This window comes from Triticum aestivum, chromosome 7B (assembly GCF_018294505.1).
Source record: "Triticum aestivum cultivar Chinese Spring chromosome 7B, IWGSC CS RefSeq v2.1, whole genome shotgun sequence".
Taxonomy (NCBI): Eukaryota; Viridiplantae; Streptophyta; class Magnoliopsida; order Poales; family Poaceae; genus Triticum; species Triticum aestivum.
In genome coordinates, this window is record NC_057813.1 from 440468518 (window position 1) to 440487078 (window position 18561).

The 18561-nt window shown below is 46.1% G+C and overlaps 2 protein-coding genes across 4 annotated transcripts; one reads left to right on the forward strand and one right to left on the reverse strand.

Annotated features, from left to right (window-relative positions):
* Positions 1-11801: 11801 nt before the first annotated feature.
* On the forward strand, positions 11802-15502 carry LOC123161192 (probable cinnamyl alcohol dehydrogenase 5). 3 transcript variants are annotated; one of them, XM_044579042.1, is made up of 4 exons: positions 11802-12037; positions 14108-14735; positions 14820-14973; positions 15082-15502. In XM_044579042.1, the coding sequence occupies exons 1-4, from the start codon at positions 11913-11915 to the stop codon at positions 15306-15308; spliced, it is 1134 nt and encodes a 377-aa protein (XP_044434977.1). In that variant the 5' UTR covers positions 11802-11912; the 3' UTR covers positions 15309-15502. The 3 variants fall into 3 exon arrangements, with proteins under 3 accessions (XP_044434977.1, XP_044434976.1, XP_044434978.1); XM_044579043.1 differs by lacking the exon at positions 11802-12037 and adding an exon at positions 13685-13758 and having other exon boundaries at positions 14105-14735; XM_044579041.1 differs by having other exon boundaries at positions 14820-15502.
* A 289-nt stretch (positions 15503-15791) lies between these two features.
* LOC123161193 (CASP-like protein 5B3) lies at positions 15792-17021 on the reverse strand. Its single transcript, XM_044579044.1, has 3 exons — positions 16713-17021; positions 16330-16465; positions 15792-16213 (listed from the first exon to the last, which is right to left on the reverse strand). Exons 1-3 carry the CDS (start codon positions 16841-16843, stop codon positions 16010-16012), a joined length of 471 nt encoding a protein of 156 aa, XP_044434979.1. The 5' UTR covers positions 16844-17021; the 3' UTR covers positions 15792-16009.
* Between the last annotated feature and the right edge of the window lie 1540 nt (positions 17022-18561).

Below are 18561 nucleotides of genomic sequence, written 5' to 3' on the forward strand. Positions count from 1 at the left end.
GGTTTAGTTAGAGCCAACGCCTCGCACACACGCGCGTATGTGTATGAGAGAAACGCGCATCGCTCGGCCCCTGACCTCCCACCGTACCGGGGAACTCCCATAAATTTTCCTCGCCCTCGCTTCTACCATGATTTTTTCCGTCATGGACGGCCCAAAAAATGTCATGAAGTTGCGTCTCCGGCCCGCCCAGGACGAAAAGCCCATTTTCTGTCATGTATTTTTGTCATAGAAGTAGGAGCCCACCACATCTATGATGATACCAGGTTTTGTCACAATTATCGTCATAGAAGTGTCATATATATGACAGAAATTTTTTTCGTTCGGCCCAAAATGTCACAGATGTGTCTTTTTTTTGTAGTGATAGGTGGGCACGCCCCCCACCCTCGTGGGCCCCTCGAGCGTCCACCGACCTACTTCTTCCTCCTACATATACCCAGGTACCCCGAAAACATCAGAGGCGACCACGAAAAACTATTTCCACCGCCGTAACCTTCTGTATCCGCGAGATCCCATCTTGGAGCCTTCGCCGGCGCTCCGCCGGAGGGGGAATCGACCATGGAGGGCCTCTACATCATCACCAAGGCCTTTCCGATGAGTTGTGAGTAGTTTACTAGCTAGATGGCTTCTTTTCTCTCTTTGAATCTTAATACAAAGTTCTCCTCGATCTTCTTGGAGATCTATTCGATGTAACTCTTTTTGCGATGTGTTTGTCGAGATCCGATGAATTCTGGGTTTATGATCAAGTTTATCTATGAGAAATATTTGAATCTCCTCTGAATTCTTTTATGTGTGATTAAGTTATCTTTGCAAGTCTCTTCGAATTATCAGTTTGGTTTGGCCTACAATATTGATCTTTCTTACAATGGGAGAAGTGCTTAGCTTTGGGTTCAATCTTGCGGTGTCCTTTCCCAGTGACAGCAGGGGCAGCAAGGCACGTATTGTATTGTTGCCATCGAGGATAAAAAGATGGGGTTTATATCATCTTGCATGAGTTTATCCCTCTACATCATGTCATCTTTCTTAATGCGTTACTCTGTTCTTTATGAACTTAATACTCTAGATGCATGCTGGATAGCGGTCAATGTGTGGAGTAATGGTAATAGATGCAGGCAGGAGTCGGTCTACTTACGTGATGCCTATATACATGATCATGCCTAGATAATCTCATAATTATTCACTTTTCTACCAATTGCTCGACAGTAATTTGTTCACCCACCGTAATACTTATGCTATCTTGAGAGAAGCCACTAGTGAAACCTATGGCCCCCGGGTCTATCTCTTATCATATAAGCTTTCAATCTACTTTTATTTGCATCTTTACTTTTCCTATCTATATTATAAAATACCAAAAATCTATTTATCTTATCATATTATTTCTATCAGATCTCACTTTCGCAAGTGGCCTTGAAGGGATTGACAACCCCTTTATTGCGTTGGTTGCGAGTTCTTGTTTGTTTGTGTAGGTGCGTGGGACTTTTGAGGAGCCTCCTACTGGATTGATACCTTGGTTCTCAAAAACTGAGGGAAATACTTACGCTACTTTGCTGCATCACCCTTTCCTCTTCAAGGAAAACCAACGCAAGCTCAAGACGTAGCAAGAAGGATTTCTCGCGCCGTTGCCGGGGAGGTCTTCGCTCAAGTCAAGACATACTAAGTACCCATCACAAACTCATCTCCCTCGCACTAACATTATTTTCCATTTGCCTCTCGTTTTCCTCTCCCCCACTTCACCCCTGCCGTTTTATTCACCCTTCTTCTGTTCGCCTTTTCATTTGCTTTGATGTCTTACTTGGCTCGTTTGGTCATTTAGTTGGAATAGTTGTTTATTTATTGCTAAACAGAGAAGTTAAGATCTATGGATCCTCATCCGCTTGCTAATCTTTTTAATAGATCCAATTATGATGAACCAATTGCTAGTGAGTTTTGTGCACTAGATTATCTTTATGAAGCTTTGCTTGAAATTCGTGAATCTAAAAATTATGATGAAGAAATTTATGAAGAGATTCACGATAACTCTTTGAATAAAAAGCATGATTGCAATGATTTTACTATAAATTCTCTTGATGTCAATTGTGCTAATAATATGCAAAACCCTAAGCTTGGGGATGCTAGTTTTGCTATGCCTATTACTTGTTGCAATGATCATGATTGGGGTGATTCTTCTTATCTTGAAAATTTATTTAAGCACCATGATGAATATGAGATTGATAATAGTGTTTGCAAAAATATTGAAAGTGGGTTTGTAAGAGTGTCAACTTTAGATCCCACATATTTGGAGTATGTCCAATCTTATAATATTTTTGATAAAAGTGGGTTTGGAGAGGTCATGACTTTAGTTAATGTTAATCCCACTATCTTGGAAGAGTGTCAACTTTGCATGCATGTGGATCGTGTTGAGAATATGTTATATGATAGTTATTTTGTTGAATTCGCTTACGATCCTACATGTAATTATTATGAGAGAGGAGAATATGGTCATAGAAATTTTTATCTTACTAAATTACCTCTCATCATGTTGAGATTGCTATCGTCTCTTTCTTCTTCCTTGCATATGCTAGTTTTTGCTTGCCTTGCAAATTTGTTTGCTTATAATATGCCTACGCATAGGAAGTATGTTATACTTAGATGTGTTTGTCACGTGTTTCATGATGCTCTCTTTGCGCTTCAATTCTTGTCTTTCATGTGAGTATCATTAAAATATCAATGCCTAGCTAAAAAGGCTTTAAAGAAAAGCGCTTGTTGGGAGACAACCCAATATTTTCCCTTGATGTTATTCAATAAATTTTGCATCTACCTTATGTTTAGATGTGTTTTCAAGTTTTAATTAGTGTTTGCGCCAAGTAGAACCTATAGGATAACCTATGGTAATAGTTAATTTGATTCTGCTGAAAAACAGAAACTTTGCGCGCACGAAAATAATTTCAGTAATTCACAGAAACGTGATTTTGCGTTGATTCTTTTTTATGTAGATAAATAGACAAATTTCCCAGGACTTCCAATTTTGGTAGGATTTTTAATGTTCCAGAAGTATTCGAGAGTTACAGATTGCCACAGACTGTTCTGTTTTTGACAGATTCTGTTTTTCGTGTGTTGTTTGCTTATTTTGATGCATCTATGGCTAGTATGTAGGGGTATGAACCATAGAGAAGTTGGAATAAAGTAGGTTTAACACCAATATAAATAAATAATGAGTTCATTACAGTACCTTATGTGGTGGTTTTTCTTTCTTGCACTAACGGAGCTTATGAGATTTCCTGTTGAGTTTTGTGTTGTGAAGTTTTCAAGTTTTGGGTAAAGATTTGATGGACTATGGAATAAGGAGTGGCAAGAACCTAAGCTTGGGGATGCCCATGGCACCCCAAGATATTCAAGGATAACCAAAAGCCTAAGCTTGGGGATGCCCTGGAAGGCATCCCCTCATTCATCTTCGTCTATCGGTAACTTTACTTTGAGCTATATTTTTATTCGCCACATGATATGTGTTTTGCTTGGAGCATCTTGTATGATATTAGTCTTTGCTTTTTAGTTTAACACAATCATCCTTGCTGTACACACCTTTTGTGAGAAATCCACTTGATTGGAATTTATTAGAATACTCTATGTGCTTCACTTATATCTTTTGAGCTAGATAGTTTTTGCTCTAGTGCTTCACTTAAATCTTTTAGAGCACGGCGGTGGCTTAATTTTGTAGAAATTGTTAGTCTCTAATGCTTCACTTATATTATTTTGAGAGTCTCTTAGAACAACATGGTATTTGCTATGGTTATAAAATTGGTCCTAGAATGATGGGCATCCAAGTTGGGTATAATAAAAACTATCATAGGAAGTGAATTGGATGCTATGATCAATTTGATACTTGATAATTGTTTTGAGATATGGAGGTAGTGATAGTAGAGTCATGCTAGTTGGGTGATTATGAATTTAAAGAATGCTTGTGTTGAAGTTGGCAAGTCCCGTAGCATGCACGTATGGTAAAAGTTGTGTAAGAAATTTGAAACATGAGGTGTTCTTAGATTGTGCATCCTTATGAGTGGCGGTCAGGGACGAGCGATGGTCTTTTCCTACCAATCTATTCCCCTAGGAGCATGCGCGTAGTGCTTGGTTTTTGATGACTTGTAGATTTTTGCAATAAGTATATGAGTTCTTTTTGACTAATGTTGAGTCCATGGATTATACGCACTCTCACCCTTCCATCATTGCTAGCCTCTTTGGTACCGTGCATTGCCCTTTCTCACCTTGAGAGTTGGTGCAAACTTCATCAGTGCATCCAAACCCCGTGATATGATACGCTCTATCACACATAAACCTCCTTATATCTTCCTCAAAACAGCCACCATACCTACCTATTATGGCATTTCCATAGCCATTCCGAGATATATTGCCATGCAACTTTCCACTGTTTTGTTCATCATCATGACACGCATCATCATTGTCATATTGCCTTGCATGATCATGTAGTTGACATCGTATTTGTGGCAAAGTCACCATGCATAATTTTTCATACATGTCACTCTTGATTCATTTCCTATACCAGTACACCGCCGAAGGCATTCATATAGAGTCATATCTTGTTCTAGTTTTGAGTTGTATTTCATGAGTTGTAAATAAATAGAAGTGTGATGATCATCATTACTAGAGCATTGCCCCCAAATAAAAAAATAAAGGCCAAAGAAAAAAAAAGAAAGGCCAAAGAAAAAAATCGGCCAAAAAAAGGCCAAAAAAATTAAAAAGAAAAAAAGAAAAGAAAATAAAAAGGGGGCAATGTTACTATCCTTTTCCACACTTGTGCTTCAAAGTAGCACCGTGTTCTTCATATACAGAGTCTCATATGTTGTCACTTTCATATACTAGTGGGAATTTTTCATTATAGAACTTGGTTTGTATATTCCTATGATGGGCTTCCTCAAATGCCCTAGGTCTTCGTGAGCAAGCAAGTTGGATGCACACCCACTAGTTTCTTTTGTTGAGCTTTCATACATTTATAGCTCTAGTGCATCCGTTGCATGGCAATCCCTACTCCTCATGTTGACATCAATTGATGGGCATCTCCATAGCCCATTGATTATCCTCGTCAATGTGAGACTTTCTCCTTTTTTGTCTTCTCCACACAACCCCCATCATCATATTCTATTCCACCGATAGTGCTATGTCGGCTCACGCTCATGTATTGCGTGAAAGTTGAAAAAGTTTGAGATTATTTAAGTACGAAACAATTGCTCGGCTTGTCATCGGGGGTGTGCAAGATGGGAGCATTTTTGTGTGACGAAAATGAAGCATGACCTAACTATATGATTTTGTAGGGATGAACTTTCTTTAGCCATGTTATTTTGAGAAGACATGATTGCTTTGATTAGTATGCTTGAAGTATTACTATTTCTTATGTCAATATGAACTTTTATTTTGAATCATTTGGATCTGAACATTCATGCCACAATAAAGAAAATTACATTGAGAATTATGCTAGGTAGCATTCCACATCAAAAATTCTGTTTTTATCATTTACCTACTCGAGCACGAGCAGGAATTAAGCTTGGGGATGCTTGATACATCTCCAACATATCTATAATTTTTATTGTTCCATGCTATTATATTGCCCGTTTTGGATGTTTATGGACTTTACTTTACACTTTTATATCATTTTTGGGACTAACCTACTAACCGGAGGCCCAACCCGAATTGTTTTTTTGCCTATTTCAGTGTTTCGAAGAAAAGGAATATCAAATGGAGTCCAAGCGGAATGAAACCTTCGGGAGTGTGATTTTTGGAACAAACTTGATCCAGAGGACTTGGAGTGGAAGTCAAGAAACAAGGGAGGCGGCCACGAGGGTGCCCAACGCGCCCCCTATAGGTGGGCGCACCCCCACCCTCGTGGCCCCCTCGAGCGCCCACCGACCTACTTCTTCCTCCTACATATACTCACGTACCCCGAAAACATCATAGGCGACCATGAAAAACTATTTCCACCGCCGTAACCTTCTGTATCCGCAAGATCCCATCTTGGAGCCTTCGCCGGCGCTCCGCCGGAGGGGGAATCGACCATGGAGGGCCTCTACATCATCACCAAGGCCTTTACGATGAGTTGTGAGTAGTTTACCACAGACCTTCGGGTCCATAGTTATTAGCTAGATGGCTTCTTTTCACTCTTTGAATCTCAATACAAAGCAATTCTCTTCGATCTTCTTGGAGATCTATTCGATGTAACTCTTTTTGCGGTGTGTTTGTCGAGATCCGATGAATTATGGGTTTATGATCAAGTTTATCTATGAGAAATATTTGAATCTCCTCTAAATTCTTTTATGTGTGATTAAGTTATCTTTGCAAGTCTCTTCGAATTGTCAGTTTGGTTTGGCCTACTAGATTGATCTTTCTTGCATGGGACAAGTGCTTAGCTTTGGGTTCAATCTTGCGGTGTCCTTTCCCAATGACAGCAGGGGCAGCAAGGCACGTATTGTATTGTTGCCATCGAGGATAAAAAGATGGGCTTTATATCATCTTGCATGAGTTTATCCCTCTACATCATGTCATCTTTCTTAATGTGTTACTCTGTTCTTTATGAACTTAATACTCTAGATGCATGCTGGATAGCGGCCGATATGTGGAGTAATAGTAGTAGATGCAGGCAGGAGTCGGTCTACTTGTCATGGACGTGATGCCTATATACATGATCATGCCTAGATAATCTCATAATTATTCGCTTTTCTATCAATTGCTCGACAATAATTTGTTCACCCACCTTAATACTTATGCTATCTTGAGAGAAGCCACTAGTGAAACCTATGGCCCCGGGGTCTATCTCTTATCATATAAGCTTTAAATCTACTTTTATTTGCATCTTTACTTTTCCTATCTATATTATAAAATACCAAAAATATATTTATCTTATCATATTATCTCTATCAGATCTCACTTTCGCAAGTGGCCTTGAAGGGATTGACAACCCCTTTATTGCGTTGGTTGCGAGTTCTTGTTTGTTTGTGTAGGTGCATGGGACTTTTGAGGAGCCTCCTACTGGATGGTTCTCAAAAACTGAGGAAAATACTTACGCTACTTTGCTGCATCACCCTTCCCTCTTCAAGGAAAACCAATGCAAGCTCAAGACGTAGCACTCCCTCACTCCCTCAAGGATGCTCTCACTCATATGGTTGGTGGAGTCACTCAAATGTCTCTCAACCTCACATAGGATGTGTGGCATGCTCTCATGTGTGGGGCTAGTGGTGGTCACACTCATCCTCTCATAGGAAATGCTCTCAATGTCATATATGGTGGAGTCACTCATCTCACTCATGGGGTGGTGGCTCTCCTCACATGACAAATGGGGCATCTCGACATATGTGGGTGTCAGGGAGATGTAGGTGCAAGTGTCTCCATGCTCAACTCATATCGCCGTGGTCGAAGGGGATGGCCCTTGCTCGACCTTCTTGTCACCGTCTTGGTGTGGGAGGCCCATATGATGTGGCACTCCGTAGCTCGTCTCCATGACCGAATGGCAATTCCCATGCTCGACCATCTTCCTTGAGGGGCTTCCGAAGATGGAAGTGTCGCCCTCGCTCGTAGCTGGTCGCCTTGGACTTGATGAAGTTGTTATAGGCGTACTCGTGGGAAGTAGGCGAAGATGTCATACGTCCAAAGGCGAGGATGCCTTGATAGCACTTGGCGAAGATGCCAAAGTGGTTGGTGTAGCCGTAGCTCCGTCTTGGTGGTGCTTGTCTCGCGGTCTTCTCTTTTGTTCATGAAGCTTGGACTTGGCGTGAAGTAGGCCTTCTTGGGACTTGTGCATTTGCGCTTGTGGAGCATCTTCATGATGGTGATGTTGTTGTCGTGCTTGAGCTTGTAGTAGATGTCGTTCGTCGACGTCGTGCACATGTTGCTTGGAGTTGACTTGCCCTTCATGATGATATGGATCACGAACGTGATGGTGGTTGCCCTGTAGATGTGGACGTGGACAAATTGCGCTTGCATCGCTTGGACGCTCCGAAGATGATCGACTTGGTCTCCGGCGCCTTGAAGATGACGAAGGGGAAGTAGACTTGATTAAAGCTCGAATCTCCTCATCCTTGCATCTTGCTCCTCTTTTTGTGCGGAAAACTTCTTGTCGATGTAGTCCCTTTTCCTTGCTTCGGAGTGTCGAATGTCGATGGAGATGTTCTCGATGCGCTCTCGCAATCATGATTGTGTGCCTTGCATTTGTCATTGTAGATCGAAAATGGACGATTTGGTGATGCAGTTGTTCACGCCGTCATTGTTGTCGAAGACCGGAGATGAAATGCCTTGCCTATCCATCACAAGACTCGAGCAAATATGAGTGGAAGAAAGGAGAGAACTATACCAAATGTACCTTGACCGATGTTGAAAATGGATCAATGATCACTCAATGATGTAACAAGAAAATAGCACAATTGGTACTGATCTCGTCAATTTCTCACACCTACACAAGTAAAGCTTTGGGTGGAGCTCGGTGAGGATAGAGGCACAAAAAATTTGATGCAAAATATTATCAATAGTCAATAATGTTGAAAGAGATTCACAAATTCACAAGTGAAACAAGTAGACCAATAGCAATGGGTGGCACACGGAAACACACACACGGATAGATAAATGGGGTCATGCAACCAAGGAGTGAGCACAAAATGTAGAATCCACGGAAAACGCTCGTGTTGCACAACTCAAGAGAGACGCTAGCACGATTGCTCAATAGGCGGATATGACATTTGTGCACAACCTATAAGATGCAAAATGGATAAACTTTCTATCCCAAGTATGCTATGTATGTATGGTTCCCGGTGTTCCTCTCAAGATGATCCAAGATGATCGGATATGACAATCCTATATGCAATGTGGTATGATGCTATGGCACTTGCTTACAAGCTTCTTTGCTCTCTCTCTCTTTTACCGAAAAAGGCTTTCGCCCCACTTTATATTATAAAGCAACCGCCCAAACCAAGCATCCAACAGGGTTCCAACAAGTCCACACACACGCACACGGAGGTCCACAGGTACACAGACAAGTCATAAGGGTCAATGCTGAGGGCACATCACAACAAGCCCTAAACACACACAACACAGCACAAAGCTACCAGGCGGCCTAGTCAGGCTCTGGCGGAGGGGGCGGCAGTAGGGGGGCCAAGCAGAGCGCCATCGAGCGAAGGTCGGTGAGGAGGGTGGTGATGACGTCCCGGTCCTGGGGGCGGCTAAGCGGCCGCCAAAGTTGCAAGTAACCACACATTTTGAAGATAGCGTCAGTCGCACGTCGGAGAGGCACCTTCTGAATGACAAGCTTGTTGCGAATGTTCCAAAGCATCCAGGCGAGGATCCCAACGCACAACCATCTCATATGGCGGTAACGAGTAGGGGAGGCGTTGAGTTCCGCAAGTAGGTTGGGGAAGTTGGTATTGCACCACTGTCCACCGACCGTTTCGCGGAAGCAAGCCCACATGAACTGGGCAGTAGAGCACGAGAAGAAGATGTGGTTAGCATCCTCGATTGTGCCACAGATGGGACATCTCCCATCGCCCGGGCCATTACGCTTGAGGACTTCAACCCCGGAGGGGAGGCGTCCACGGATCCATTACCACAGGAAGATCCTGATCTTCAGAGGGAGACGGATGTCCCAGATCACGCTAAAGGGTTTCGGGGCCGTCGAGGGCGTGATGGCGGCGTACAAGGACTTCGTGGAGAAGCGGCCAGACGGCTCAAGGTGCCAAGAAATGGCATCCTGGTCCTCCTCGACGTTCATCGGCATAAGGGCCACGTCTTGGAGGAGGGAGTCCCAAGCAGCCACCTCGAGGGGGCCGAAGGGGCGACGAAAAGCAAGACGCCCTAAGTCAATAAGGGCCGTCTCGACAGAGACCCGAGGGTCGGCCGCAATGGTAAAGAGATCTGGGAATTGCACAGCCAAGGGGGAGTCTCCTAGCCATCGGTCGAACTAGAACAGGGTCGAGGACCTGGAGCCAACAGAGATGGACGTACCGATGTGGAGGACTGGCAGAAGCTGGATCACGGACTGCCAGACCTGGGATCCACCCGTACGCTGGCAAAAGGCCAGAGGTTGGCCCCTAAGGTATTTATTACGGATGATGGTAAGCCAGAGGCCTCCCTCCCCATTGGCGATGCGCCACAACCAGCGGGTCAGGAGAGCGATGTTCATGCGACGAGATGACAGGATAGTCTGTGTGCCAAAGTCTTAAGAGGGAAGTACTATAATGGGTTGGAATTCATGTCAGCAATAAAAAGGAGGGGTTCATCTCATACTTGGAGGGCCATTTTATTTGGCAGAGAGGCCCTAAAATTGGGTCTTATCAAAAGGATGGGCGATGGGGATACTATAAATGTGTGGGAGGATCCATGGATCCCTTCCAATAATTCTTACAAGGCTATGTTAAAGCCCATGTATGCTACTGCCAATCATGCTTCTGAACTACTTGTTGAGAATTATGAAGAATGGGATGTGCAAAAGGTGAAAGCAAACTTCATAGGTATTGATGCGGAGGCAATTGTACGAATCCCAATTAGTGTGGGGGAAGATTTTTGGGCATGGCAGCCAAATAACCGAGGTCTATTTTCAGTTCACTCAGCATACAAACTGTTGACTGAAGCAACTGGTTTGGACAATGGTTATCTAAATGCTTGGAACAAGTTATGGCAATTAGAGGTACCACCAAAAGTCAGGTGCTTCTGGTGGAGAGTGATCCATGATTTTGTACCATGCCGAGCTGTTCTTAGGAACCGCCATGTGGAACAGACTGCTTTTTGCGAGGATTGTGGGGAGGAAGAAACCACACACCATGCCCTGTTTAGATGCACTTGGACGAGAATGTTCTGGGAACAAATCAAAAAGAGGACAGGGGTTAAACTTCCCAACTTGCATCCCGAGTCATGGCCACTGGACATAATTGAAGGAACTGCTATCGACCAATGCTCTGCCTGCATCATCTTGTGTGGGGCTTGGGCAGTATGGACTGAGAGAAATGCCAGACGTCATGGAGAACAAACTAGAACGATCGCAAAATCAGTACGATGGGCAGTTGACACTGCTGCTGATCGAGCTCGGCTAGGAAAGGAACAACAGAAGCCTACTATTAAGGTGCAAGAAAGATGGAATCCACCTGATGAAAGTGTACTAAAAATTAATGTGGATGCTCATTTCCTGGAAGTTCACGGATATGGTGGTACAGGCCTGGTTGTCCGAGATGTACGGGGTCATCTCGTCAGGGCACAGGCTTTGTGGTATGATTATGCATCTACAGCCAGATTGATGGAGGCATATGCAATCCGAGATGCAGTCAAGCTGGCTGCAATATGGGCTGGCGCAAGATCGTTGTTGAAAGTGGTGCCTTGGAAGTTATTAAGCTATGGAACTCTAAAGAATTTGATAGAGATGGTATCATGGGACCTCTACAGGAGGTGAAGGAGCCATGCGGGAACTTCACTAGTTTCAATATTTATTTTGTAAAGAGAGAAGCCAATATGGCTGCTCATTTATGTGCTAATCAGGCTAGTCAGGTTAGTAGGAGATGCCTCTGGATAAACTTTATCCCAGTTTTTCTCCACGATTGTATTACCCGCGAATGTATTACCTTTGAGTAACAATGCACAAGTGTCTGGTGGATAGGATGCTTTGTATTCTGGCCCGCCCGCACTCGCACATGCCCGACGGGACGGCCAACAGCGTTCGCACCCAAGCCACGAGTGGGCTGGAGCGACCACGGTCGATCGACTCGGCGATGGCCCACCAGGCACATCGAAACCTACGGGCCTTCTATAAAAGGCTCACCCCCTCCCGACCGGGTCGCCTGCTTGCCATCGATCGTCTAACCGCCTCACACACAGAGAAAAGGCAAAAGGAAACAAAAACATCCTAGAAGCCCCTCCCGACCGAGTTACTCCAGAGATTTCCGGCGGAACCTCGCGTCAGGATGGCACCCACGGCGACGGCGACGGCGGCGGCGGCGGATCAGAGCCAGCAGCACACCAAGAAGGCGGTGGGCCTGGCGGCGCTCGACGCCTCCGGCCACCTCTCCCCGCTCGCCATCACCCGAAGGTAACGCAACCCGCTCTCCATCGCCCCGCCCCGTACGCAGGGTTCCGGTGCCGCTGCCGCTGCCCGCTAGCACGCGCATCTAGCTAGGGTCATGGCCGTCGCTATGTTCGCGCGGGACGATGAGCCCGCGCCCGGCCCGCCACCGTACGTCGTGCGAAATCTGCGTGGCCGGGCGTTCGGACGGCTTTGATCCGGTCACGGCGGTCGTGGCGGCGCTGTGCGCCGTCCGATCCGCTTGGCGCTCGCCTGTTTTTTCCCCATGACACCCCTTCGTTGTAGAGTACGTATGTGAGATGCATGGTTCCGTGGAATAATCTATTCGCCTTAAATTGTCGCGTAGCCGACGATGGTTAAGTTTCATTGGATCTCGATCCCGCAAAGTTAATTAGCGAGATCTCTTCTTAGAGCAGCCCTCCAATATTCCGAAGCTGACCTCCCTGCGATTTTCAGCGATTTCGTCTTGAATAACACCCCGATATTCTGAAGGCGACCTACCTATGATTTTTAGCGAAATTGTGCGGCCGACAAGGTCGTTATTTGCACAACTGCTTTATCTCGCATTCTTTTGTTCCGATGCAGACTCTCAGAATAGTCTCTTTGGCATGTCAAATTTGTTTCTCTAGATTTATGACGGTGGCCATTAGGGATTGCTTCTTTCTGTGAATGTTTGTGAAATTTGGCCTTTGCAAAGGGGTACCTGAAAGATCAGGTGCATGCTCCCACCAAGCATATCCGTGCAAATAGAGTCTAAGAATTAGGCTAGTCATAGTGGGGAGTAACTTAGACTAGTGTCATGCATATGACACTAGTCTTTGTTACTACCTTCATAGTGCAAAGTAACATACAAGTAGTATCATAGATGATAGCATTTATTACATTATAGACTCATTTTGCTTTGGGTTGCGTTATGTTACAGTAATATATTATGTTACTCCAAACACCTCTTTCCTCATTAACTCTATGCTACATAAGCAAACCTGTCTTGAAATGCGCTATGTTAGTTGCTAAGTTACTTCCATTATGACCAGCCTTATTGTGTGTCCGGTACAACGAATTGTCATGTTTCTAGTACAACCATGACATTGCCACCACTCGCCAGTCATTTTCCTTTTGGAATCTTGACGCGACGCCACTCTTGGTTGTAAAAGGCACATACATGTGTCACTCTCAGTTATTTGTCACTGTTGGCGAGTACAGGAGTACTTGTGTGTGTGTGTGCGCGCGCGCGCGCGCGTCGCTTCCCTTCTGTATGTATGTGTGGTATGAATCGAGTCGCTCATGTGGGCAAGCCTCAACGGCACACCTGTTTCAGTGACTGCATTGATATGTAGGAATTGACATGCTTGGACTGGCCGGCAAGGTGGTTGTGGCGATTTTGATCATTTTTGTTATTAGCTTATTTGGATTGAAGCTTCTTGATCAGAAGATATAATTTCCTTGAGATTTTGCATTAGATCTGCACAAATAGTGAATACCTAACTACTTAGTTTGATTCGATGCAAACGGTACCGCCACAAGTTTGTCACAAGAATTCATTTGATATTTTTATTTTTATTTTTTGTGATTACATCTTATAAACTAGTGGTGTCAACATCTGGGCAAACCGTGACCATTATGGAGCTGAAGTAGCAGTTGGAAATCTAGGATTCGTGTAATTAGTGGATGGCGATAGCAGTTTTATGTCATTATCATAGGCACGCCATTGTGCTACGAGCTGTATAAGTTTGTTGATGGATGGTTTTAAGATTTGCAGCCCAAGAATTTGCTCTGCGAATTATTTTCTAAAACCGTTGTTTTCCTGAAGAATTATTGACTGAATCATGTGATTTGCTCTAACGAGTAAAATCATTTTTCTGAAAGGTAAAGTTCAGCAGTTCGTTCAGGAAAAAAAAGATCGTTTGCATGCATGACTGACACTCTGACAGGCTAGACTAATTGCTCAAGTGACCACTGAATTAAGTTTATAGACAAACCCACGATTTACTACTGAGATTATTAGCCTGATTTACACACTCGCATGTAAAGCGTTTCTTTTCATGACGTTCACGTTTCTCGTAATTCCTCCTTCAGGAGCACCGGAGACGACGATGTCGTGATAAAGATTCTGTACTGCGGGATCTGCCACTCTGACCTGCACAGCATCAAGAACGACTGGAAGGACGCCACGTACCCCGTGATCCCCGGGCACGAGATCGCCGGCGAGGTCACCGAGGCCGGCAAGAACGTGACCAGGTTCAAGGCCGGCGACCGTGTCGGCGTGGGGTGCATGGTGAACTCGTGCCAGTCCTGCGAGAGCTGCGACAAGGGCTTCGAGAACCACTGCCCGGGCATGATCTTCACCTACAACCGGGTCGACCGCGACGGCACCCTCACCTACGGCGGCTACTCCAGCATGGTGGTGGTGCACGAGCGCTTCGTGGTCCGGTTCCCGGACGCCATGCCGCTGGACAAGGGCGCGCCCCTGCTGTGCGCCGGCATCACCGTGTACAGCCCCATGAAGTACCACGGGCTGAACGTTCCCGGGATGCACCTCGGCGTGCTGGGACTTGGCGGGCTGGGCCACGTCGCCGTCAAGTTCGGCAAGGCCTTCGGGATGAAGGTGACGGTGATCAGCTCGTCGCCGGGGAAGAAGCGGGAGGCTCTCGAAAGGCTAGGCGCCGACGCGTTCGTTGTCAGCAAGGACGCCGACGAGATGAAGGTATTTTTCCGGTGGAGAAGAAAACAGGAGCCCATGTCTGTTTATATTAGTATATTACTGCTCAATTTTGTGTTGCATTTGCAGGCTGCGATGAGCACCATGGATGGCATCATAAACACGGTGTCTGCAAACATTCCCATGGCCCCTCTCTTCGGGCTACTCAAGCCCAACGGCAAGATGGTCATGGTCGGCCTCCCAGAGAAGCCTATCGAGGTCCCTCCATTTGCTCTGGTTGCCAGTAAGTTCACCTCTCCGATCTCCGATCTCGCAACTGGAAGAAATCATGCGACCACAGGCATTTTGCGCGTAACTGATACATATATTGTGCGCGTGGCTGAATGTACAGGGAACAAGACCCTGGCCGGGAGCTGCATCGGCGGCATGAGGGACACCCAGGAGATGCTAGACCTCGCGGCGAAGCACGGTGTGACGGCAGACATCGAGGTGATCGGCGCGGAGTACGTGAACACGGCCATGGAGCGCCTTGCCAAGGCCGACGTCAGGTATCGATTCGTCATCGACATCGCCAACACGCTCGACAAGGCCGCCGCCGCCGCCACAACAACCGAGTGACCGCCGATGTAGCTGTCGGCACTGCTCACGGTCTACTTTGGTCTCTGGTTCTCTGCTATTATCACATACTTTATCTCTAGTAGTAACAATGAACAGTCTAAAATTATTGTCAGTGATGTATTTTTTAGACAAACTTGTCAGTGATGTATGCATGGTGCGATGTTGTTCGTGAGAAAAGTGCGTTGGATGATGGATGACAAGGTTGGCTTCTTGCCGGGATAATGGAGTACCTGCTTAGCTTCTCCCTGCTATGCAGTTATTGCGTGCACAGAGGAGGCTATCTGTACCTCGTAGCCACAATAACTACTCCATCCATTTCATCCTAGTATATCACATACTCCCGCCGTTCCTAAATATATTTGTCTTTTAGAGATTTCAAATGGACTACCACATACGGATGTACATAGACATATTTTAGAGTGTAGATTCACTCATTCACTTATTGTTATATCTAGAAAGACAAATATTTAATAACTGAGAGAGTATATAGGAATTTTGTTCCGTTAACAGAGAAGGGAATATGTTTTAACACTCCAGAATTCACAAAGAAACGGCACACAAAGATGAGCTATCAAATAGGCAATCTATGTAACAGGTGGTGAAGTATGCGTGGCTATAACTGAAACATAACAAGTGTGTCCAGAGCACATCGCAACTGATTTACCCTCCTGAGTGACAATTGGGACGACGTGACGGTGATTCTAGAAGAAGGAGACCACAAGCCAGAACCCGGAGAAAGAAGACGCGGCTTGCAATGACCACGTGATGAACGCGAGGGCGACCGAGAGCTCGAACTGGCCGCAGGGCAGCCGCCGGTACTCGGCGCAGAACTTCACGTCCTTCATGAAGAAGATGGTCACGCTAGCCGCGGCGCAGGATCCCGAGAACATGAGAATCGCGAGGACCTGCAACGCATTCGCAATCGACGTGATCACTCGGGTGGATCTTTCCTAGCCCAAGATTCCTTCCAAGAACGGCTCGAGTCAAGGAAACGATTTCACCCGAAGTGAAACAGACTTACCCAGTCGCCGATGGCACGGAGCAGTACAAGTTCCGGCTCAGCGTGAAGATCCTTTTTGTTCCTCAAAGCAAAGATGTCCTGGCAAGCAAAGCCCATGCTCCACAGAAACTGCAGGACCAACGCTGTATTCAGGTAGCTGAAATAAAGGGAGACCATGATAGATACACTCGTTAGAGGGTGTCAGGCAGCTGAGTTCTGAAGAGTGGTCAAGAAATTTAAGACTCTATGCGCAGTTCATAGGCCTCGATGACATCAACTTGCTGCCACTTGTTACTCGAGTGATGCTCATGAATTTGCAAGAAAACGCACAAAAGGGAGGACACTCAAGAAAGGATTAGATTAGAAGAAAGGAGAGTGAAATTGGTAGCAGGGGGAGGGAGTACAAGTAGGCGCTGTAGTTGAGGGAGCCGAAGGCGGAGGACATGGCGGCGGAGGACGCGGCGGCGAAGACGCACTGCGACACACGCAGCGCCATGCCGCTCCATGTCCCTGGGCTCCCCACGACGCGCTTCATCCCCTGCCTGCCTGGGCTTCGCCTTCGCTCGCTGCGGAGAGGTGTCTAGCCGGGCAAGGTCTGTGCCACTCGGTGTGTGTACTTGGCTTGTGCGGGGTGAGATGGGAAAGGTGATGGCCAAGAGCGGAGCAGGAAGAGCTGAAACTGAACGAATATGAGGTGGGGTGCCTCTGCCTGGTTGTTTTCGAGATGCAGTTAAACGCAAATGAGGCAGTACCTCGACTAGCACTTGGAAACTTCGCGGTGCGTTCCTTGGCCAAATAATCCAAGTGTGCATTTCTTTCTGTTCACGCGGTTTGTCACCTTTGCCCTTCGTCCTAGCCTGCTTCCTTTCTGTTCTTTTGTTGGTCCTCCTACCCACAACGGTGCTAGCTTGATACGTCCTACTCCAAAGATCAAACTAGCTACTTGATGCCGACTCTACCTTGGTTTAGTATGTGCAAATAAATGAACCAGAAAAAAAATGCCATCATCTTTTCCATGTACGAGTAAGAGGTCCCATTGCCAAGAAATCCTGTGTTCTGCCGGGTTTTGGCTAGGAGAACCCACCCAACTTTACCCTTTAACCTTGCACCAGACGCGGAACTGCCTTCAATGATTCCAGAAGAAGGGATGATTCTGGGAGCGTGATAACACCATGGAATACATAAACGATAAACGGTGGCTGACGTTCGCTGCGGTAATATCCCGGCGAACGCCCCCAGAGTCACATGACCCTATGCAAAAGATGGTGGTTATTGACGAAAATTGCACCAAAATGTAAAGAATTGCCATGCTTTTCTGAAAACCACAACCACACAAACCACTAAAAATGCCATCCCGTGTGTTCGCAAATGCCTTGTGTGGCAGTGGCAACGAGTGTTCGCTGGCGATTAACGTCTGTAAGGGCATATTTATCCCCAAGATGTTTTGGTGATTGATGACAATGCTTGTGCGGACTAATCGCGTGCGTTAAGTTCCTTCGGAGATTCATCCTTTGGCACGAGACGATTATCTCCCCTCGGTGTTTTATTCAAGACGGTGTAGCTCCTTCGTTTCGTTGTTGGTGGACTAGTCCCGTAGGAGTCACCGTACTATCAAGAGGGGATCCGCTTTGGTAAGCCTAGGGTGGAATCAACACGTTCACATCCATATCACACCCGTCGTTTTCTTTCCACTTCATTGGAGCTGCCGTTTTCCCCTTAGTATGCTTTGCTCTGCCCCAGCGGTAGTACCGCGACCCACAACGGTAGTACCGCCGAAACTCCTCAGCGGTAGTACCGCTCTCAGAGCGGTAGTACCGCTCCAAGCGGTAGTACCGCTTGGCGTCTTCGACCGTAGTACCGCAGTGCTTCCGGGCTACTGCCGCCTCGATTCGAGAACGATGTTTTTCGTGTCGGGTTTTGCGGTACTAAGGGCGGTAGTTGTGGCCGTAGTACCGCTCCAAGCGGTAGTACCACGCCTACCCCCACGGTAGTACCGCCCTGGGGTCAGGGCCCTGTCAGCGCGGTAGTACCGCTGGGTATGAGCAGTAGTACCGCCTAGAGCGGTAGTACCGCCCTTCCCTAGCGGTAGTACCGCTCTGTGCGGGGCTGCTCAGTGGGATAACGGTTGGATCGATCCTCCCACTATATAAAGGGGTCTTCTTCCCCAAAGTTGACCTACCTCTTTCCCCCAAAGCTCCATTGTTGCTCCAAGCTCCATTTTCGCCCGATCTCTCTCCCTAGCCAATTAAACTT

Excerpts from the sequence above, each read along its gene's own strand:
- LOC123161192 (XM_044579041.1), top strand. The coding sequence starts at position 11,913 with ATGGCACCCACGGCGACGGCGACGGCGGCGGCGGCGGATCAGAGCCAG. Across the intron at positions 12,038-14,107 it reads CCGCTCGCCATCACCCGAAG|GAGCACCGGAGACGACGATG; the intron begins GTAACGCAACCC and ends TTCCTCCTTCAG. Across the intron at positions 14,736-14,819 it reads AGGACGCCGACGAGATGAAG|GCTGCGATGAGCACCATGGA; the intron begins GTATTTTTCCGG and ends TTGCATTTGCAG.
- LOC123161193 (XM_044579044.1), bottom strand. The coding sequence starts at position 16,843 with ATGAAGCGCGTCGTGGGGAGCCCAGGGACATGGAGCGGCATGGCGCTG. Across the intron at positions 16,466-16,712 it reads CTCAACTACAGCGCCTACTT|CTACCTGAATACAGCGTTGG; the intron begins GTACTCCCTCCC and ends CCTTTATTTCAG. Across the intron at positions 16,214-16,329 it reads TCCGTGCCATCGGCGACTGG|GTCCTCGCGATTCTCATGTT; the intron begins GTAAGTCTGTTT and ends AATGCGTTGCAG.